The 24,433-nt window shown below is 37.2% G+C and overlaps 1 protein-coding gene across 1 annotated transcript in view; it reads right to left on the minus strand.

Annotated features, from left to right (window-relative positions):
- DCDC2C (doublecortin domain containing 2C) overlaps positions 1 to 24,433 on the minus strand; it is a 115,250-nt gene that overhangs the window by 58,494 nt on the left and 32,323 nt on the right. The window contains exons 6-7 of the mRNA XM_073336085.1: positions 16,592 to 16,637; positions 163 to 328 (exon numbers count right to left, since the gene is read on the minus strand). Of these exons, the coding sequence (XP_073192186.1) occupies positions 163 to 328; positions 16,592 to 16,637 (212 nt within the window). The remainder of the gene's footprint in view (positions 1 to 162; positions 329 to 16,591; positions 16,638 to 24,433) is intronic.

A 24,433-nucleotide genomic window follows, 5' to 3' on the forward strand; every position in this document is an offset into this window, starting at 1 on the left:
TAAATATTTTCACTTCTCTGCTCCTCATACATTATATTTAATAGAAACATTTCAGCAACCATTCCATAGACTTAAAAAAACAAAAATGGAAATAGTTCATCAAAATAAAATTCTTAAAACATAACTGTTGCCTTACACAACAGAAGCAGTATTTCATATTACCCTTATCAGATCCCAGAGGTGTAGTCCTTTCAGGTCTTGCCTTCTTGACTTCTTTGCTTTCTTTGGCATAAAAAACTGAGTGTGCTTTTCCATCTGCTGGTTTGGGACTTTTCTGTGATTTTGCTGAATGTTTACAAGAAGGTTGACTTGCACTGTGTTTCTCTGACTAAATGAAACATTAAACAGAGAACATCCAAATGATTAACAATCTCTTTTATATTAACTGTTACATATGCCCAAGTAATTTGTTTGCAACTGTGAACATTCAGCATTAACAACAATGCATTTCAGAATCCTTCACACACATCTGCTTTATTGCTTTAGTTTCTTAGAAGGCCTTTTGACTTTGCAAAGGCTGGAAAAGAGCAATAGCCCTTCCACTTTCATTCCTGCACTGCCGCTGTTACAGGGCTCAACAAGGAGCAACAGCTGGAATTGGGAGATTAAATGGATTTTAGACTATTAAAAATTACTAAATGGCTTTCATCAATTTTTACTGCAATATCAAGGATATTTCTATTAGCCTCTAAAGTCTTTTTCCGTAACCAGACCATGACTGTAATTTACAATGGCAAAGAACTAATCCATATCATGATTATTGCTGTTATAATGTAGATTTTCATACTGTTATAGTTGCAGTTTTAGATGCATGTGGCTAAAAATTATGACTATGCTTTTTCCAGAGAAGCTGCTAGGTTCCTGTGTGTGGGTCAGCTCATTAGATTTCCACTGTAGGTAGGGACATAACACTGAGAAGTTGTACTTACATATATATAGACAATAAACATATCTTTATGAGACTTCTAATACAGCAGTCCTTATGTAGAAATAGCATTAAGATAGCAGGAAAGACTAATCAGATTTGCAATTAAAACTGGTTGAAAAATATGATGGAACAATTTTCTGTCAAAGAAAACATTTTGTGAGAATTCATAGTTTTTAATGAGTTTTGCAACAGGGAAAAGATTAAAACAATTTAGATTTTCTCATTTCATTTTGATGAGGTCACAATGTTTCATTGGATAAGGTGAAAATGTTTTAATTCATTTTGATTCATTGCATTTAGACTTTTATATTATATTATATATAAGTATGCACATTAATGTTTTTAATATAAATGTCTAAATTAAATGAGTCAAAATGAAAAGATGAAACATTTGTTATTGCAGTAACATGTTTTTATGTAAATGAAATGATTCAACATTATCAAAATGAAACGTTTCAAAAGTTCCAAACAAACATTTTTGGGGGTTTCACTTCATAGGAAACTTCAAAGTTTAGCTTTTGCTTTCTGTTCCAATTTGGAACCAAAAAAAAAAAAAAACTTTTAAAAATGTTGGCATTTCCCACAGAATGGAAATTCCAGTTTCCAACCAGCTCTACTTGCAACCCCCTTGGTTTTGCCACTTTAAACAGACAGCCCATCAGCTTGTCCTGTGTTAGCTTTGCTAAAGCAAACAAACACTAGTGAAAAACCAAACAAAATAGCACATTTATTAACAAGAGTTAAGGTGTGGAACTACTCAGCAAAACTACTGTGAAAATGGTATTCCAGGGTTCCACTTTCAGAGCAAAATCACACAAGCCGTGGTAGTAATAGGAAACTTTAATCAGCAAAACCCAAAATGTCCAATGAGTTCTTGAAATGTACTGAGGACAACCTTTTGTTTCAGAAGGTGGAAGAAGTAACAAGGGGAACAGACATTTTAAACATCATTCTGACTAACAGGGAGGAACTAGTTGCAAATCTGAAGGCAATCTGGGTGAAAGTGAGGATGAAATGATAGATTCATGATTCTAAGGAAAGGACGGAGTGAGAACAGTGGAATAAGTACAATAGAAGTCAAAAAAGTCAGAAAATTTTAGGTAAACCCCCATGGGAAGAAAATCTAAGGGGAAAAGGAGTTCAAGAGAGCTAGCAGTTTCTCAGAGAGATAATATTAAAGGAGCAACAGTACACTATCCCGATGTGAAGGAAAGACAAAAAGAAAAGGAAGAGGCCAAAGAGCTCCATCAGGAGCTCTTTAATGGCCTGAAAAATCAAAAAAGAATCCTACAAAAAGTGAAAACATGGGCAAATGTCTAAGAATGAGTTCAAAAGAATAGCACCGGTATATAGAGACAAAATCAGAAAGGCTAAGGCAGAAAATGAGTTATACCTAGCAAGGGACATAAGGCAATAAGAAGAGGTTATATAAACACATTAGGTACAAGAGAAGGAAAAAGGAAAGTGTAGGTGCTCTTTTTATTGGGGAAAGAGAGCTAATAAGGAATGACCTCAAGAAGGCTCAGGTGTTTAGTGACTATTTTGCTTCAGTCTTCATTAAAAAGGTGAATTGTGACCAGATATTAACAAGGGGGAAGGAACGCAAGACAAAATAGGGAAAGAACATGTTAAGAATATTTAGATGTATTCTCATCAGCAGGGCTTGACGAAATTCACCTTAGAGTACTGAAGGAACTAGCTGAAGCAATCTTGGAACTGTTACCAATTATCTTGGAGAACTCATGGAGAGCAAGTGAGGTTCCACAGAACTGAAGAAGGGCAAACATAGTACCTAACTTTAAAAGGGGAACAAAGAGGACCCAAGGAATTATGGACCTGTCATAAATATAAAGGGAAGGGTAAACACCTTTAAATCCCTCCTGGCCAGAGGAAAAACCCTTTCATCTGTAAAGGGTTAAGAAGCTAAGATAACCAGTGGTAGCAGATGACAGAACAAGGAGTAATGGTCTCAAGTTGCAGTGGAGGAGATTTAGGTTGGATATTAGGAAAAACTTTTTCACGACGAGGGTGGTGAAACACTGGAATGTGTTACCTAGTGAGGTGGTGGAATCTCCTTCCCTAGAAGTTTTTAAGGTCAGACTTGACAAAGCCCTGGCTGGGATGATTTAGTCGGGGATCGGTCCTGCTTTGAGCAGGGGGTTGGACTAGATGACCTCCTGAGGTCCCTTCCAACCCTGATATTCTATGATTTTATGATAACCTCGCTGGCACCTGACCAAAATGACCAATGAGGAGACAAGATATTTTCAAAGCTGAAGGGGGAGGGAAAACAAAGGGTTCTCTCTGTCTATGTGTTGCTTTTGCCGGGACCAGAGCAGGAATGCAGGTCAGAACTCCTGTAAAGAATTAATAAGCAATCTAGTTAGATATGCATTAGATTCTGTTTTGTTTAAATGGCTGATAAAATAAGTTGTGCTGAATGGAATGTAGATTCCTGTTTTTGTGTCTTTTTGTAACTTAAGGTTTTTCCTAGAGGGATTCTCTATGTTTTGAATCTGATTACCCTGTAAGCTATTTACCATTCTGATTTTACAGAGGTGATTCTTTTACTGTTTCTTTAATTAAAATTCTTCTTTTAAGAACCTGATTGCTTTTTCATTGTTCTTAAGATCCAAGGGTTTGGGTCTGTGTTCATCTATGCAAATTGGTGAGGATTTTTATCAAGTCTTCCCCAAGAAAGGGGGTGTAGGGCTTGGGGGAGATTTTGGGAGGAAAGACGTTTCCAAGTGGGCTCTTTCCCTGTTATTTTTGTTAGACGCTTGGTGGTGGTAGCAATAAGGTCCAGGGACAAAAGGTAAAATAGTTTGTACCTTGGTGAAGTTTTAACCTAAGCTGGTAAAAATAAGCTTAGGGGGGTTTTCATGCAGGTCCCCACATCTGTACCCTAGAGTTCAGAGTGGGGAAGGAACCTTGACAGGACCAGTCAGCCTAACTTTGATATCTAGAAAGTTACCAGAGCAAATTATTAAATAATCAATTTATAAGCACCTAGATGATAATAGGATGATTAGTAATAGCCAACATGGATTTGTCAACAGCAAATTGTACTAAACCAACTCATTTCCTTCATTGACAGGGTTATTGGCGTAGTGGATAGGAGAGAAGCTGGACATGGTATGACTTAATCTCTGTAAGTCTTTTAACACAGTCCCTTAAGACATACTCATAGGCAAACTAGAGAAATGTGGCCTAGATGAAATTACTATAAGGTAGGTGCAAAACTGGTTGAAAGACCAAACTCAAAGAATAATTGTCAATGGGTTTGCTATCAAACTGGGGGAATATATCTAGTAGAGTCCTTCAGGGGTCTCTCCTTGGTCTGATACTATTCAGTATTTTCACTGGATAATGGAGTGGAGGGTATACTTATAAAACCTGCAGATGACACCAACCTGGGAAAGACTGCAAGCACTTTGGAGGACAGGAATAAAATTCAAAAGGACCTTGACAAATTAGAGAATTGGTCTAAAATCAACAGGATGAAATTCAATAAAGACAAGTACAAAGAAAAAAATCAAAATGAATAAACTACAAAATGGGGAATAACTTGATAAGCAGTAGTCCTGCTGAAAAGGATCTAGGGGTTATAGTGGATCAGAAATTGAATCTGAGTCAACAATGTAATGCAGTTGAGAAAAAAGCTAATATCATTCTGGGGTGTATCAACCCGAATGTTGTATGTAAGACAAAGGAGGCAACTGTCCCACTCTACTCTGCACTGGTCAGTTGGAGTACTGTGTCCGGTTCTGGGTAGTTAAAGAGAATGATGATAAGTGTTCCATGTCCACTGAAGGTAGGACAAGAAGTAATTGGCTTCATCTGCAGCAAGGGAGACTTCGGTTAGTGTGAAGGGGAACACTCACCACCAAGGCTGCCTAATGATCAGGAGGGGATGTGGCAGGTTGACTTCTTCCCCAGCATTCACCTTTCTTGTTACTGCTCTATCCTGCAGTGATCTGTCTTTTCAGTGACTTAGTTCTCCAGACAAGTCACATTTTCAAGTCCACCCCTTTCAGGGTATATATAGAGTCTCCAATAACAGGGAGGTCATCATGATTAAGCAAGGGATTCAGGGCTTCCCCTTCGGGTTGGGGGTCTTGTGGTCCAGACCCTTGCATCTTTAGAGTCTTCCCCCAACTAGGTTCCCCACCAAGAAATGGATTTCCCTAGCTGTCCCTCTTTAGGGCTGGTAAGGGAGCCCAGGCCCACTCTTTCCATTGGGCCCTAATCCAGAGCATAATGTTAGGTAGCTAAATCCTGCACCTTCAGGTGCTATGCAGCTACCTCCTTGGATCACTTCCTACCAGTCTCCTCTCTTCCCACAGGGTAAAGTAAAGAATTAAACACAAAGATAAAGTCTCTAACCTTCAGAGTCAACGGTCCTTTCTTTGTAGGCTTGTTCACATCACTATAGCCAGGCCGCAAGCAGCAGAGCTCAGAGTGTAGGTCAGCTCACCTCCACTATCTGCCTGCCATTGAGCTACTCTGCTCCCCTTTCTAAGTTCCTCCTCCAGCCTGTGCAGGTGCAGTGGGGCAGGGCCTCCTGGCCCAGAGGAGCTTCATAACCCTTTGCTCTCCAGTTTGGTGTTTGTATACCCCACCACAGTTAGGTATTAGGAAAAACTTTCTAACTATAAAGGTAGTTAAGATCTGAAATAGGCTTCCAAGGGAAGCTATGGAATCCACATCATTGGAGATTTTTAAGAACAGATTAAACTAAAACCTGTCAGAGAAAGTCTAGCGCACAGAGGGCTGGACTAGATGACCTCCAAGGTCCCTGCCAGCCCTACATTTCTATGATTTAAGTTCACTTTGTTTGCAAGCAGAAATATGGTTATTGTAATTGCTAGCTCTGAAAACTCAAGCTGCGGTTTCATAGGCTGGGAGTGAGGGGGCGTGTTCTTCTTCTTTAAATAGTGCTTTCAGTAGGGTGTAACCAACGGTATAATTTGGGCCTGCAATTGGAATTTAGGTCAAAATTTTCAAACTTTGTTGCCCAAATCCAAAAACATGGCCTGATTGTCATAGATGCTCCCAGTGATTAGTACTTGAAGGTTGTTTTCACTGCCAAAAATGGTATGTTTTAACTTGAGTTAGATATCTTATGGCAAAATTCCTACCACAACATACTGTAGTTTTTACCTCTATGTACCTAGTTGAGGTAAACTCCAGGTGAGGGGTACAAGGTTGACCTCGATTAGCGACACTGAAATAAAAACTACCTGTGCCTTGACTTCGCAAGGATTTTAAAGCAAGATAGCTAATTCAAGTTAACTATCTAATTGTAAAAATACTCCTTTTTTGGCAGTGAAGGAAGACTGAAAATCCAGACACTTTATTTGAGTGCCTAAACATGGATTTAGATGCCTGATTTTAAGGACTCAAGTTTGAAAATTTTGGCCTCAGTTAATTATTTGGTTGATGATTTGGGAGCCAGAACAGAATCTTTCTTACTTTCCTGTTGCTATATTGACTTTACGATGACCACCTTTCCTCTTTCAAGTGGCATTCAGATATGTATGTATCAATTTACGGAGAGCTGTGATTTTTTTTTAAAGAAATCTTTTTAAATTACAACGTTTAAAACATAAAAGTAAACATTTTCTTCTCATCTGATTTCTTATATTAGGGATTTCACTGTACAGTAAGAAACACCTTTATACCTTTAACGTAAAAGATATACTGTTGCTTTAATTAGATATGAAAAATGTTACACTAAAATTACATTTATAGATTATTTTAAAGCAAATCTGAGAAAAATATATGATTTGTTAAAAATGGATATTAGAGAACAGATCCAGAAAAAGGGAAGTACTGTATACTTATCAGTGATAATGGACCATACATCATCCGGAGGTACTCATTCAAACCAGATTCAAAAGACAGTAAAATGTATTAAGCATTCTGTAGAAATGTGTTCTACTGCTCTAGAGGTTGCACTTTAGTTCTCTGATGTAACTACAACATTCTGTCAGCTACTTTAATTTGTTCCCTATCCTTTCTTATGCTTGTATCGACATCATTTTTATCTTTTGCAAGGGCGGGGGAGGGGAGACAGGGAATGCTTGGTTGGTAAGTTAACTAGGAACTTATTTATAGAAAACTACTGTGACCAAGAGTCACACCTTAAAAAGTGCTCTTCAGTTTGGTGGTTCAAATATTCTCTATTAGTGCATCAGGAATTTTATCTCACTAGATCAGCTTCCAACAGAAATTTGTCATTGCAATGTATTATAGGTATGTGTGTGTGTGCGCATGTCTGAGGTGCATCTATATTTCAAAGAAGTTCCATCACCTCAGCCCAATCCCATAGAGTAGTGTAACAAGTATCTTTATCAAACATAATACAAAAGAGAAATGTCAATAGGAGATGTTGGCTACTGCTGCTCCTATGAATCCAAATACTAAAGACTTTGCAGATTTTATACTATCTACCCAATCTAAATTATAAATACATAGTTCTTTTGCTGCTAGTATCATCAGTTCTGCTGTTACATTGACCATTGTTATTGTATAGATCAGCATGACTTAAGAGGTTGTCTAACAAATACTTGTGAAATGACTGTTGGTTGTCATTTAAGTCACTGGAACTATTCACATTCGTAAGTACTGCAAGATGGGGCAGCAAAATGTCATCTAAAGATAGTGTCAACTAACGACATTGTGCTGGTACATTTGCTCATTTAATTTCAGACCAGATAATGTAGATTATTATATTTGGCTAATGGATAATTGGGCTAGGGCAATGTGCATGAAGAACTGAAAAGAAACTGAATGTCAAATATTTTATTTTAGAATATATTTGTAATTTTTATAGTCTAAATTCCTAAGGATACATTCACTTTTAACTTTGTTCCAGGTAAGATGTCAAAAATTATCGAAGTGATCAAGTTCAGCACTGCTGTAAACGGGCACGCTTCCATTGAACTCCTTCCACAAATAAACCTGTCCCTGTACTGAAGTCAGGGAGACAACTCACAATAGTAAGCACTGTGCCCAGTAGTAAGTGTCTGCAGAACAGTACACTTATAGGAGATTTATATACAGTACATGTGTCTTTTAGGTTTAACCTATATTGCCTTAACAATCCATAAAAATACACATAGTTAGAATACAGAATCTTTCACTTCTTGCTTACAGTCTCAGTCCATACTGGATTGGAAATGACTGAATGTTGTTAATATCTGATGTCTGTTCCGTGGCCTATCTGAAATTAGCAAGTAGTCTCAGTACAGTTCCTAGTGAAGTATCATAATTGATGCCAATTGTCACCCTAGCTAACAACTATAATCCAAGACATAAATCAGCAAGGGATTTGAACTACTTTCTCATTTCTAGATGTAGTTTCTCAGTTGGATAGAATTATGCTAGTAAAGGCAGTACATGGAAGATTTCATTGTAATTATCCACACTGTGCTTATTTTATAAGTAGAGACCTTCAGTTTCCATTGCTTTACATAAGAACATAAGAATGGTCATACAGGGTCACATTAAGGGTCCATCTAGCCCAGTGTTCTGTCTTCCAACAGTGGCTGCTCCCAATGCTTCAGAGGGAGTGAACAGAACAGGGCAATTTATTGAGTGATCCATCCCCAGTCACTCAGCTTTTGCTCTGGCACCTTTTTGGTGTTCTTAATTCACTTAAAAATAAACACCATTTAACCAATCCATATTCAGAAGTTACAATTACAGAAAAGGAAAGAAAGCACTAAACATGCAACATTCTATTACTAATACTATATTTATTCATTAATAACACTTATTTCAAGAAACCTAGTTACATTTCAATATTATTGTAATAGGTTAGAAAACTCAGATACTAAAAAAATAGTTTCCCAAGACAGCCTTGGATGAACTACATAGCCACCTAAACAAAGAACAGTAGCAGCCTGTTCTGAAGTCAATCCATCTCCATAACAAAATGACTGAAGGTGCATGCAAAAGACGTGCTGTTTTCTCAAGTGAATCTCATCAGAGCAACGTCGTCTGTGTTTTCCATCATATGACATATCTAATCTGAAGATGTATTAAAATGGAAGATTTGCTAACATTTGAACTCCAGTGTTGCTCCTTTATGATGTTGATTGATGACAGGAATGTTTCACATTTATCGTGAGATACTGCCTTGTCCCTGAAATTACTAACCTAAAATGTCAAGTAAGAAGCATGTGGCCTTCACTGAGTTTTATTTATATTTTCGGCTTAATTTATTAAACTGCAGTGCCCATGCTATGTACAAAAAAAAAATTGCAAAAAATTAAATCTTACCCTTACCTGAATTTTTCACTAGTTACATAATTTTTCTCTTCAGCAATTTTTGTGAATGAACTAGTTGTTTTTAATACAGAAGTCTTATATTAACAAGCTTTATTGCGTTTAATTTCTGCATTCAGTAGTTACAATCTTACTAAAACTTTCTTTCTAGCAGCTGGAATAGTGATTACAACCTTACGTGTTAGACATGGGTAATCCTTATTGCATGTGTAATAATACAAAATATATCCTATAGTCCACATCTTTTTTCATTATGTTAGAAATGTTCATATTAACAAGCCAGCTCTACAGCACATGAATTTTGAAAGGTTGGTTTCGATATATAACTTCAGATATTCATCCATCTGAATCAAATAAGCAATCAAGCTACACTTTAACACATTGCACTCATCTATGATACTCTATATTGTCTGTAATCACTAACACTCTTGTAAGGTCACATTTCTGCTACTCTTTCAAGCCTTCTTCCAATTCACTATAGCTGGATGACGATAATTCTATTAAACTGAAAAAAGAATCAGATACATAAGAGGCAAATCCGACAAACACCATTTTGCTCAAATTAAGATTCATTCTATATTTAAACTACAAAAAAATAAAGAACATCTCCCAGAAAAGAGTTTGTGTAAATAAATATTTCCTAAGTGCTTAGTGCAATACACTATACTTAGTGCTCTATTCTATAGTATTGTATAATATTCCTTAAATACTGTTACTTACCTTGGCAGTTCCTCCCATGATTCATCTTTCAAATGTGAATGCATGTGCATGTGCTAGGGTGACCAGATAGCAAGTGTAAAAAATCGGGATGGGGTAGGGGGTAATAGGAGCCTATATAAGTCCCAAATATCGGGACTGTCCCTATAAAATCGGAACATCTGGTCACCCTAGCATTTGCACACATGCAGATCGTTATTAAAGATATACACAAAAATACCACAGGCCTATGTACATTCTATTTGTTTCCTACATTATAAAAATAGCTACAATGCCTCCCCTGGCACCATTATCATCCTGCACTATTGATAATCAAACTGTAGTATGCCAACCCTAATTTACTATGATCTTTTTACCTTGATCCATATTTTTATAATCGTACACCTTTCACAGCAGGGCATTTCTCATTCCTTCACTATAAGGGCTCAGCCTTTATAATTGATGCCTAACCTCCTCCTTTGCACTAATTATTCAAATAAAAGATATCTTCCTACAGGAAACCCACCTTAATGATTTGGATGCAGAAAATTTAGGAAAAGAGGTTGGGGAAAAAGGGTGTTTTAACAATTTCTCCTCCACTGCCAACAGTGTAGCAATTTCATTTCACAGAAGACTCAAATTACAAATTTTAGGCGTAAATAAAGATGAGGAAGGTAGATTTTTGCTGGTGAAGGCTAAGATCTCTTAAACTATATATACCTTAATTAACATATATGGACCCAATAAAGATGATCCAAGTTTTTCTTCTAAAATTAATTAATATCCCACTAGAATCAATCCTAGCAAGAGATTTTAATGAGGTGTTGAACCCCTTTATAGACTAGCCAGTCAGCCCCAGTGTACACAATCATATGCTAGAAAAATTATAAGATTACATAGAAGAATTCAGGTTAAAAGATATATGGTAGTTACAGAACCCTACAATGAAGGATTTCACTTTTTTTTCTTCCCCACATGCCCCATATTCACAAATACATTTCTTCCGATTTCTACAAATCTGGTGGACTCAGTGCTTAATAAAGAAATCAAGTCTATCATGATCAGAGACATTATGATTTTCTCCTCCTGAGCTGAACTAAACTCATAAAAGATGGAGACTGAACCCCTCTCTTTTGAAAAATAAAGATTTTCAGAACTGTGTCACAGAAGAAACTAAAGTTTTTCTTCAAAACGACACACCAGAGATATTCCCATCCATTCTATGGGATACACTAAAAGCATTTATTAGGAGCAGGTTCATTTCCTACTCAGCAGGTAGGAAGAAAGCTAGCCAGGCTCAGTTATTGAAATTGTATGTTCTACTTAAAGCTATAGATTTAAAATGTGAAAACTACCCCACCCAAGAAAATCTTAAAAAATTAATTAATCTAACATATGAAGTAAACAGACTGACTTCAGCACAAGCTGGAATTTGCTCTTTTTTTTTTTTTTTTTTTTTTTTAGAGTCAAACATACTGGGAGTCGGGGAGAAAATGGGGAAACCTCTCTCATACAGATTAAAAGAGAGAGATCAAAGATTCCAAAAACATCACTCAAATCAGAACAAGGGCCAATTATTACTAATCAAAAAGAGATCAGTGATCTATTTTTGAAATTCTATCAGGCTCTTTACAATGATGATTTACCACCTCACCCAGAAGAACTGAATAGTTTTGTTGGAACTCTTAACCTCCCAGAAATCTCAGAAGAGCAGCACTCGAGGCTAACCTCTCCCTTGCAATCAGAGGGAATAATCAAACCCATGGAAGAAATAAGTCTGGGCAAGACCACCAGCCCTAATGACCTTCTGATAGAATTATATCAAAGTTTCAAAGATATTCTAGCCCCTAAGCTGTTAAATATTTACGAAGATGCCTTAAAGAAAGGTACATTACCTCCTACTATGAGGGAAGCCCTAATTACTGTACTACGTAAACCTGGTAAGGATGTACAAATGTCTTATAGTTATAGACTCAGCTCTTTAATCAATACTGATATAAAAATACTCAAAAATATTGGCTAAGATATTTGAAAAAGTAATGAGTGATTTGGTTCACCCCAATCAGCTGTGTTTTATTAAAAAGACATAGTGCAGACGACACATATCTGTTGATTACTGTTATGGCATTCCAGCATCAGTCCTGAAATTCCCATGCAATCATTTCACTTGATGCATAGAAAGCCTCTGACAGAGTGAACTGGACATATCTGTTTCTTACCCTGGATAAATTTGTGTTGGGGAAATCCTTTATTTCATGGATCAAGCTGTTATATTCCAATCCCAACTCTCATCTTCTAACAAATAGCACAATATCCCCCCTCTCTGATATGTTTCAGGGAACTAAACAGGGATGTCCCTCACCCTGCCCCACCATGTTCAATCTAACATTAGAACCACATGCAGAACTAATTAGGGAACCAAGGGATTCAAGGGATCAAATCAGGGCCTCCAGAGACAAAAATTATTCTATATGCAGATGACATCCTCCTATTGATTAAAAATCCGGATCAAGCTAGTTCAAATATTGTACAAACAATAGATAACTTTGGTAAATTATCTGACTACAAAATAAATTGGGATAAGTTGGAAACAATGAAGACCTTATTGGATTTAGCTGGCAGTAGCTCTCCTATTGGGATATTTAGATGGCAACAGATGCACCTCAGATATTTGGACATCCTGTTCCCTAATTAAATTAAAAACATAGTCAAGCCCCTATTAATCATGATTTAAATAGATGACAGATACTACCTCTCCCCGTTTGGGGGAAAAAACAAAATCAAAATGAATGCCCTTTCTAGAATCCTTTTATGCTGAATTTCCTCCCTATCCACATTCCTATTTTATTTTACCAAAATAGACACCATGTTCAGGTCCTTCTTGTGGGGTGCTGGTAACAAACCCAGAATCTCCTGACCAAGTTACAGCCCCTGTCAAAACAGGTGATTTTAGATTTCTGAACTTTAAACTTTACCATCATGCAATAATTCTTAGCCAGAAACACAGTGGCTCATTCTCTTATGCTATAGAATCCTGGATTAGGTCCAGATGGAAGAAGAATTGGTTGTTCCTTTACCACTTTCCAATGCGCTGCACTTGGATTACTATTGATTCCCTAAAGAACAATTACCAACTATTGTGGCAGCCAGAAATACATGGCATACCAAGTCTACTAAATCTAAAAACCACCCTCTTCTACATACCAAAGCATCTAGCTGCAGTAACTCAAAACTCTAGAGCTGGCAACCCCATCATCGGGCCAGACTGGATTAGAAAAGGGATTTTGACCGTCAGTCAATTTATTGAAAATTATACCTTTTTCCCTTTTACAATACTAAAAGAAAGTTTCAGTCTACAGACTAAGAAGAAGTGGCAATATATCCAATTTAAACATGCCATCTCCCATCTGTTTGGCCCCAATACCTGCACTACCCCCTACCCATTTCTCCAATTACTCAGATTGCCAAAACCTATGGCAACAGTACATGCACACTTGGCCAAGAAATTTTAATTAAACACTGATTCCCTAAATAACAAATGGGAGGAGGAACTAGACAAATTATTCCAGCTCTGTTAAACAATGGAAACAAATTTTAACCAGTGCTCTGACCTGTTTCTTGGACCTCCTTTTAAGATTAATACAGCAGAAAATCATATTAGAAATGCATTGGACCCCTCTCAAACTGTTCAAACCACGTGCCACTACATCAGATAAATGTAGGCACTGTGATTCATAAGGACATAAGAATGGCCCTACTGGGTCAGACCAAAGGTCCATCTAACCCAGTATCCTGTCTACCAACAGTGGCCAGTGCCAGGTGCTCCAGAGGGAATGAACAGAACAGGTAATCATCAAGTAACCCGTCCCCTGTCACTCATTCCCAGCTTCTGGCAAACAGAGGCTAGGGACACCATTACTGCCCATCCTGGCTAATAGCCATTGATGGACCTATCCTCCATGAATGTATCTAGTTATTTTTTGAACCCTGTTATGCTCTTGGCCTTCACAATGTCCTCCGGCAAGGAGTTCCATAACCCTAATCATTTTTGTTGCCCTTTTCTGAACCTTTTCCAATTCCAATATCTCTTTTTTGAGATGGGGTGACCACATCTGCACACAGTATTCAAGATGTGGGCATACCATGGATTTATATAGAGGCAACATAATATTTTCTGTCCTATTATCTATCCCTTTCTTAATTATTCCCAGCATTCTGTTCGCTTTTTTGACTGCCGCTGCACATTGACTGGATGTTTTCAGAGAACTATCCACAATGACTCCATTGACTGGTAACAGCTAATTTAGACCCCATCATTTTATATGTATAGTTGGGATTATGCTTTCCAATGCGCATTACTTTGCATTTATCAACATGAAATTTCATCTGCCATTTTGTTGCCCAGTCACCCAGTTTTGAGAGATCCTTCTGTAGCTCTTTGCAGTCTGCCTGGGTCTTAACTATCTTTAGTAATTTTGTATCATCTGCAAATTTTGCCACCTCACTGTTTACCCCTTTTTCCAGATCATTTATGAATATGTTGAATAGGACTGGTCCCAGAACAGACCCCTGGGGGACACCACTATTTACCTCTCTCCATTCTGAAACTGACAGCAGACGCTAACTTAACCCATATGCTCTGGGAATGCTACTTTACCAATGCTTTTGGCACAATGCAGAGTTAATTTTTTCCTATCAAATAAAATTGTGTTACAAGCTAAACAGGTCATCTTAAACCTAATGGATGTTAATTGGAAGCTGAATGCATCTGAAAAAACTTTGGCTCAGCTGAGCACCAAACTTCTAAAAGACTAGTACTACAAAAACGGAAACGAAGACTGGAGCATAGATATCATAAACTTGGCCACTATGAAAGAATTGTACTCCACAACAGAAATACCCTAGAAAAACTCTCAGATATGGGATGCTCATCTGGGAGTATTTGAATGACTCTCTTAAATTCATGGGCCTCTTCTTTTTCTTCCCCTTCTCTCTCAACCAACTTCCTTCCCTCCCTGTCTTTATCCCCCTTCTCTGAATTTTGCTTCTATTTTTATCTTATTTTAATAAATTCCCTATAGCTTGCTGGATTTTTATAAACAACTTTCAGTTGTTTGTCAACTGAGTAATAAAATATAAATCAATTTATTTGTAACCATTCATATTATATATAATTAAATGTTTCAAGTATAGCTAAGATAAGGTAGCACATGATTAATATATTACGAGAAGTTTACGCATTATGACAAGTTTATATATAGTTTATGTTTTTTTCTGTTTTCAGAGTAGCAGCCGTGTTAGTCTGTATTTGCAAAAAGAAAAGGAGTACTTGTGGCATCTTAGAAACTAACAAATTTATTTGAGCATAAACTTTCGTGAGCTACAACTCACTTCATCGGATGCATTCAGTGGAAAATACAGAGGGGAGATTTATATACATAGAGAACATGAAACAATAGGTGTTACCATACACGCTGTAACGAGAGTGATCACTTAAGGTGAGCTATTAAATTAAATTAAAAATTTAATAAAAAGTTGATAGAAAAACATTAGGTTGTTTGCATCAAGTGTCCAGTGGGATTTACCTTATTCATAGTCCATAGATTCTTCTGCTCTGGAGTTTAACATCTACCAGATATTTTCACAACCAGAAAGCATATCTTCCCATGCTTTACTGCCACAGGTAAATCAATCCATTAATCCCTTCTCCACCCTAACCACATCCATCTTCTTCTGTCATTTTAGTTCTATATGAGCTCTTCATAATTCAGCATAATCTTGCTTTCCAAAAAGATAATTCCCAATTCTTTTCTGTAGCTTACAGTCACAGCAACAATCCAATGTACAAAAAAATAATTATACTGGGGCTGTTGATTAATCACAGTTAACTCATGCGATTAACTCAAAAAATTTAATCATGATTAATCGCAGTTTTAATCATACTGTTAAACAATAATATAACACCAAATGAAATTTATCATAAATATTTTGGATGTTTTTCTACATTTTCAAATATATTGATTTCAATTACAACACAGAATATAAAGTGTACAGGATTCGCTTTATATTATTTTTATTACAAATATCTGCAATGTAAAAATGATAAACAAAATGATAAACAATCTAGTTCCTAAGTAGAAATGGTCACTGCTCCTAAGTGCTCACAATCTAAACAGACAATTGATAGTGCCCTGGATAAAGGAAGCAATACAATTTTTGGTTCATTTGGGGGGTTTTTTAACCCTATTCCATAGCATGAAGACTCTTCTCATAAAATATCTAATTTCTCTAAATTAAATAATGAAACTACTGAATCTTCCATTGGGATTTACATAAACAAGTAAAGCCAAGATGGGGAGGGCAGCAAAAATAGGGATTTAGTAACAATTTTCTTCAATTGGATTAGAATGAAATTTTTTTAAAGATTACCCAGTTTTAAAATGTATCAATATGTTTTTAATGTTTGTTTGCATTTTATCTACTTGATGTGGCAAAAGCTTAAAATTAAGACCATTTGAGCTGAAATATAAATTAAAGCAGATTTCCCATTATGTAATGAGTTATTTTTATCAAACTGTTAACACTGAAATATTTTATTACTTCTACAGTGTTGATTGTACAAAAGAAACTAAAGTAAAGTATAAAAAATATTAATTTTATTTTTTCACTTACTCTTGCCTTTTTCTTTCTGGGCCTTTTTGGAGACTCACCATATCTGCTATAAAAAAAAATATAGTTACCCTAATATGAGTATTTGTCAATTTTAAACTAAAAAAGAATACTATCCATGCCGATCCATTTCTTGCTATTTTAAACATATTTTAAATGAATGCACTACTTATGACAGCCCTAAAAACTGAACTCCTATTTCCATTTATTGAAAAGATACAACATGGGAAGTGTATAACACATTGTAAAAGATCATACAGTTAATGCTGGTTATTTGCAATCTTGATAAAGACAACTTTCAGTTATTAGCAACATTTTCCCAAGAACCGACCACATCTCACTGACTTTAGTATTAACAGAATTCATATATGAGCAACTCTCATGTCACTTATCGACAACTTAGAACAGGTTCCACTTGTAATGAATCTGCTGGCTCCAAATGTGAGGTAGTACATGACTGTTTGTGTGTCTCCCGGACCTACAGTGCACACACATTACTGCTGTACATGCTTTAGCCAACATTCATAACACACTGCACAGTTGTGCACTTTCGGCTTTGTGTCACAACTTCAAAATTGTCGACTGTCTCACCAGTAAAGCTCAGGCTCTAGAGGCCCCATGTGAATCCCAGACTAAGCTAGTGTGAGTAGCTGAGAAGTGTGGTGTCTTTAAAATTTGTTGTTTTGTGGATTCTAAAGAACAGTGATGACACTGGACAAATTGTGGCTTAAAACTGTGTGACATTTTACTTTGTGTGACACACCTGAAGCATTGACTGTAAGTATACCAAAATTTCCTTTTTTAATTTACCTGTGCCTGTCACATAAACAGTTGGCAGGGAGGGAGAATACAGTCTGACTGTTTTACTTCATTTGCTTAACCTACCATCTTACTTCAGAAGCTACACAGAGAAAAATTGCAATGTTAAAGGAAACAATTTTGTATGTATAGCTTTTTCATGTTTCCTGTTTATTTTTAACATTGTATCAAACAAAAATACAATACAAAAATACGACTATAGTATATCATTGTACATGTATACTGGTATGTACTGTATACATCCATTTGAAAATGGGGGGCCCTTTCTCTTATTGGCAACTTTCAGATAATGACAACTTTTTGCTGGGATCCAAGAACCTGTTTACGGCATAGTTTGTAATGTACTGAAATGGGATAGCTTTTATGTGCACCACTGACCTCTCTTGGCTGGACTTTCAGACCTACTCAAGTGTTTGTGATCATGTCTTCCACTAGTGGTTAGGACATGAACCTGAATACTAATGCAACAGAAGATGTCTTATTTAGACCCTGATCCTGCAAACAGATGTGTCAGTGCTGACTCTTAGTCCCACACAGAACCCCTTTGGTTAATATTTTCTGACTTTATTAGGACTCAGTGCAGGAATGAGGCTCTGCACCAGTTCATCTGTTTCCAAAATCAAGGTCTCATTTTGTAAGTTATAGCATCATGTGGTTTTTAGCATAGAACATAGTGAATTTTAATCTTCACTGGCAACCCTGAGTCCATGTCATCACAACTTGTAGTGTAGCTGATGACTATAAAGTCAGTCAAGCCATAGAATCATAAGCAGCAGTGAAAAATCCCATACAGCTGCCTGCTCATGGACCATACCATGCCATAATTATTTGAGCAGAGGTCCCCACAGAAACCAGTGAAGAAGAATTCTGCCCAAAAACTGATGGCACAATATTCCTCAATATGCTTCAAACGCTGACTTGAGGGTGAAAGCATTCAATTTCCAAGGCTGAAATGGATTTCTGTTTGTGCATTTGGGATTATTGTGAAGTATACACGTGGCCACTAGCAGCTACAGTTAGAACTTTAACTCTCTTTACTTAGGTCCCTCAAAAGACCTTGAAATGGTGACAACTTTTAGTCACTACTGATCTAGATTGAACTGACTACCTACAGGTGAAAGGTTCTGTATCTCAGTGCAAATCCCCCTGAATCATCCAGTCCCTATCAATGCACAATAATAATGTGAATTCTCTTCATAGAGTCTTTTGAACTGGACAGCAGATTTAACAAGTTCCAAAAAAGACTGCTTTAAGTACTTGAGAAACAAGGTGAGTGAGGTAAATATTTTACTGGACCAATTTCTGTTGGTGAGAGAGACAAGCTTTTGAGGTTACACATAGTTCTTCTTCAGGTACTTGAAGTACCTGAGGCAGACAGTTTTAACAATACTCAGAAATATAAAATGTCAAAAATCATTAAAACCTAACGGCAAAGCAAATTTTAAAAATATAGAGATTATCTACATACTATTTGCAAAAATACTTTTACAAAAATATTTTTAAATCAAAGTTTTTAACAAAACTACAAACTATTTAAATTATAATATAATCTGCAGTTATTCAAATATAAAAAAATAAGGATGTTTCGGAGGTCCAGTATTTATATTGCAGGTATTTGTGTTCATTGTATTAGTGCTTATATTTTCCACATAGTTCTTTGAAAGGCTTCAGGGAGACATTCATTATGCCATAGCGCCACAGGATATTACTGTGGCACCATAAATTGCTTCTGGAGATATATTAAGAGATACCAAGATGAAACAAATACATATACTTTTCACTGAGCACATCAGTCCATATGAATTTGAACAATTAACAGATGCACTAATTAGAGACTACATTAGGTTATTGAGAGAAATTGATTTGACTTTGCAAACAAAAGGATATTTGCAGAATTAGCAAAAACTACGCCTTACAAATGAAAGTGCTAGCAAGCAGTGAAAGAACTGATCACATCTAATTAAAAATAGAATCACAGAATCATAGGACTGGAAGAGACCTTGAGAGGTCATGTAGTCCAGCCCCCTGCACTCATGGCAGGAATAAGTATTATCTAGACCATTCCTGACAAGTGTTTGTCTAACCTGCTGTTTAAAATCTCCAGTGATGGAGATTACAACCAATGATGGAGAATACAACCAAGACAGATACTAAGCAACCTACAAAGACCAGATTTGATTCCAGTAAATGTGAAGTAAATGTGAATAATCACAATATTATGCAAAAATGAACAGCACATTTTGCAAAATGTATATGTACAACCATTTTGCAGAAGTGTATGGCTCTCTGCATAAATTGCAAAACTGCCCTTATCAAGACATCAATGTGGTAAAACCATGATACTTTGGAATTCATGTTCATCACCATATCACAGACACAGGTCTCTGTCTTCCAGTAAAAGTAAAAATCCTAATGGAAAATCTCAGCTGGAAATACAGTGCACAGTAAGAGTAATTCTGAAAGTGTCATTCATCAACATTCTGTTCCCAGTCTGGAGAACACTTCAGAAGACCTGGTTGCCAAACAGCACAATATCAAGTGCATAATCCTGGGTCTCCAATAGATGCATCCCTCTTGGACCAGATGTTTTTTCAGTGTGTTCCCTTTTATTTCTCGCATTCCAAAATGCTGAGGAAGAGCAGACAAGATAGAATACAGATGCTACTACTCATAGGTCTAGAATGGGCCTATCAATTTTGGTGGTTCAACCTGCTGGTCCAGGCAGCATAAACTTCAGTGCCTCTCCCCAGCCTGCCAGAACTTTTATCCCAGGAATAGGATCAGATTCTACACCTCAATCCAAGATGCCCAAGTCTGAGAACAAAGATGCCAACTGGCTGAGCAACTTGGACTGTGATGGCTCTGAGAGAGTCCAGAAAATCTTCTGCTCTGTGAAATGCAAGAGGTTCTTCATCTCAGCAAAACAAAAAGGAATTCATCGTCACCAGTCTTCCATTTTCTTCAATCTGTACTATCTCTTCACTTTAAAATAATCAGGTCTCTCCCACAGTTCAGCAAACATGCATTTAGAAGAGATTTCACAAGTCAAAAACCACTAATGCCCCCTTTGTTGAGATATAAAAGGCTCACACCTTCATTACTCCTTGGACTACCCTTGAGGCTAAGATGTTCAGCCTGGGATAGCACTCTTGCAATCTATCCAAGTAAGGCTCCTCAGACCCCACCTCCTTTGGGTCTGGGGATTGTTTTTTAATCAATTGTAGTGGGAACTGTTGAAGAAAAAGAACGGTTACTTACCAAGTTAAATTGTGGGAGGTTGGGAAAGATTGCCTGCTTCCATAGATTTATGCTACCTGCATAAGTAGGGTGCACATCCAATGCTTTCCAAAAAGGTCCAGGTTTATGCACCAAGGGTTCACACATCACAAACAGAATATCTATGCAAACAATTTGTTAAAGAGCCACAAATACTGTTATGACCCAAGGACCTCCTGGTGCCAACTGACAGAGGGCACAGTAGGGTGCATACAGTTTTACAGGGTTAAATATAAGTATATTAGTTCACTAAAGTGTGGCATCTGAGGTCTGTACCAAAAGCTAGAAGCCCACTGGTCACAATTGTTGCAAGAAGTTTGTATAGGAAATAGTTCAAGAGATATGTAAAATGTAAAATATTAGGTTCCAAAACGGTTGAAGCAAAGCTTGTGACCTGAAGCGAGGTGAACCTCAGAGCTAACTTAATCACCATGTAGAACAAAAAACATCCATGAAGACAGGCTATGTTTCCTATATGAACCAGGTGCAGACCTGAGAATTCACAGAAACAAAGGAACCCCAAGCTAAGTTTCTGAAAAGGGGACCTACTGGGGTAAGAGACAATAGCCTGTAACTAAATTTCAAAAAAGGAGAGGGGACAAGATTTTATCCTTCACCCAGGAAACAAACTGAAAGTGTGTGTTTGCTTCATGAAAGTGGGATCACAGCCCAGCCTGGCTGTAAAATTCTGCTAGGACTTTGGGTGAGCATTGTTCTGCAATGTAAATAAGTCTAGGGTCTAGAATGTATGTTATGATTGTATTTTATATGTAACCATTTGTTTCCAATACTTCTATTTGCTAATACCAGAATCTCTATCATTTGTTAAATAAACTTATATTTGTTTTCATTATAACCATATCTAAGTGCTGTCTGTTAAGAAGAGTGGTGATCTAAGGTGGAACTGATAAGTTGGAGTATATTGATTCTTTGGGAGCAGCAAATCTGTAAATACTGTGAATGTCCAATGGATCAGGGGCTGGATATTCCAGGGAGATGCTTAGAGGTTGGAGTGTGCCTATTGCTAACCTGCAAAGAGACATATGGGCATGCACAGACCTTTTGGGGTGTGCTTGTGTTGCCCGTAGCCAGTGGAGTTGGGGAGCTGACCCCTGGCAGACACAGGTTTGTAGCGAGGTGCCTCACAGCTCTGGGTACCCCCAGGAAGGGTCAAAGCTATCAGAAGAAACTGTTCTTTATTAAACAAAGAATAAAGAATAAGTCTTCTAAAAAAGTATCTATTCAGGAAATATATCAAGTCAATATACTGAATAAGTGTGTGGTAAGAACTCTACCACATGGAACTCAGCTATAGGTACCTGACAATACAGACTGCACAAGAGGCATTCCAGTAAAATAAGTTCACTGACCTTTAAGAATGGGCACCTGAGCTAAATCAAGGCAAATGGAAGTACATTCAACTAGCCACTCTGACAAGTGTAGCTTGAAAATGAGTTTCCCTCAGCTTTAACCCAATATAAGTCAAAAGGAGATGAGGGGATTTGTAAAAGTCCCTCAAATCATAAGTGTAGCAACAAAGAGCTCATTTGACACCAATCTTATGATAAACAGCTTAGCTTGGGGAACGAACACTAGAAGAGGGAAAAATTGGTTCATATAAAAAAAAAGACTCCCATTGACTTTAACAGTCTTTGTATGGGCTTTTACTACCTACTTTGTCCTTCAGAAAAAAACAAAAAGGCCTATAAGGGCTTGAAGCTCGCTTCCCCATCTATCTAATGTAATTGCCCCAAATAAAGAATATGAAACGCAAGTGACAATCATTAATAGGCTCAGAGGGAGGATCTTCTCACTTGTTCAAGTCTAAATTAGATTCAAATCATGCACAGAAGCCAAACTGGTACATAAATATGTAAGGCCTTTTAGAAAGTGCCTGACCTATGATTCACAGGGAGAACTTCAATCGTTACAAGATCAATTACAAGCAATCCTAGGTGAGTTTTGATGGATTAGTCTTCAACCCAGACATGTCAATGAAATCCAATACACATAAAGAAACAAGAAGCAATCTACCAGATACCACCCATCTAAGCAAGTATATGCTTAAGAGAAGAGGTTTTATGGATAAGGAATTTCTTAGCTTCAAGAGAACTCACATTTGGGAATGAGTGGACAGAGCTATTAAAGTGATTACACATTCCTTTTGGAAAAGCCCAGAGGTCTGTGTTGGGCAGGTCTTCCCTGAGTGTTATCACTTGTGAAGTCTCACACAGTTTGAAAATCTTGTTGTGACCCCTTTTACTCAATGTATATTTAAAGAAACTGGGGAAGACTGCAAGGCATTATGGTTTACAGTGTTACAGATATGCTGATGTAAAGGATACTTACAGCTGAGTTATATCAGCCCTGAACATAACTGTTTCCCTGTGTTCTCAGTATCTGGCTGAGATAAGAACCTTGGTGAAACTAGAGTCAGTTCAGATAGGATAAGGGGTTTTTTGGCAGAGAGAAGTAGAGTTGGCAGAGGTTACTGCAATACCTGCAAATGAGGGCCTCTGCCTACAAATTTTCGAAGTGATTTGCAATCTCAGGATTTTAGTGGTGTAATTTCTGCTCCTGATAACAGTGGGTGACTAGAAACTGGTTATTTCTTCTTCAACTGGACAAAGGATTGCATCCTTTCATCACAGATGCAATCCTTGCTACAATTATCTATGATCTCTATGCTAACCTCCTATTTACTACTCTTCAAAATCACCCAGCAGCCTTAGCTAGAGGAGTATATTCCGGCCCCCGTTCTGATAGCCATGGTTCTCTGTGCTCCATATTCTGTGCTGTTTGCCAATTCAGTTTCAGGTGAAATCCAAAACACTGATCACTTTCTATAAAGACTTCTTACAGTTCAATTAAAGATGAGCTGGATTCACAGATTGAGACGATGATAACTCAAATACAATATTTATATAAACAGGTGGAAGGATTCAGAGATTGCCACCAGAATTTCCAGAACAGCAGATGCCAGATCACCTATCATTTACATTTCATCTATAACCGTTTATGAATGATGAGATGATCAAAGTTTTTTTACTGTGTTTATCACCCCGTATCAGAGCACTGGCAATAAAGTTAGATAAAAAGTAAATTGGGCCTTCTAAGTTACCAAGCAAATGATTAGTAGTATTGGAACTGCCAATCACCATAGAGAAATGTTGATATAGTGGAATCCTACCATGTCTTTAATTAGCTGAACCCACCACTTAACTAATTTCACTACAGTTGGAAAAAGATGAATAGTCTTGATCAAGCAATTTCTCCTGGAAGAAGAAAAACTATGTGGGCATAAACTAAGGAAGTGTGCGCATACTGTATACAGGCCAAATCTATTAGGATTAATGCTGTTATGAGCTCTAACATTCTAATACAACACAGTCATTTGAAAGAAATCTGAATGCTGGATAAGCAACTTCCCAGAAACAGGAGGAAGGCTGCTGACTTAATGGAGTCTCCAACAATTCCCAAAAAAGCAAAAGCAATAGACTGAAATGGAAGCTGAAATTTCTCTTGTATATCCAATTTAAGGTCTGAAAGATATAAGTTGACCGACTCAAAATGCAGAAATCCACCACATAATTTATATTTCAGTGACCAATCAACCAAATACACTTTTATAGACTGTGACCATCGCTACAAAGAGAATCTACCACATCTGACCAGCATGGAGACCGTTCTGGGCGAGTGCTCCCCAAGATGAATTCTGCAGTGTGGAGAACCTTGAGCTGTCTATCTCCA

The sequence above is a fragment of the Lepidochelys kempii genome, chromosome 3 (assembly GCF_965140265.1).
Source record: "Lepidochelys kempii isolate rLepKem1 chromosome 3, rLepKem1.hap2, whole genome shotgun sequence".
Taxonomy (NCBI): Eukaryota; Metazoa; Chordata; order Testudines; family Cheloniidae; genus Lepidochelys; species Lepidochelys kempii.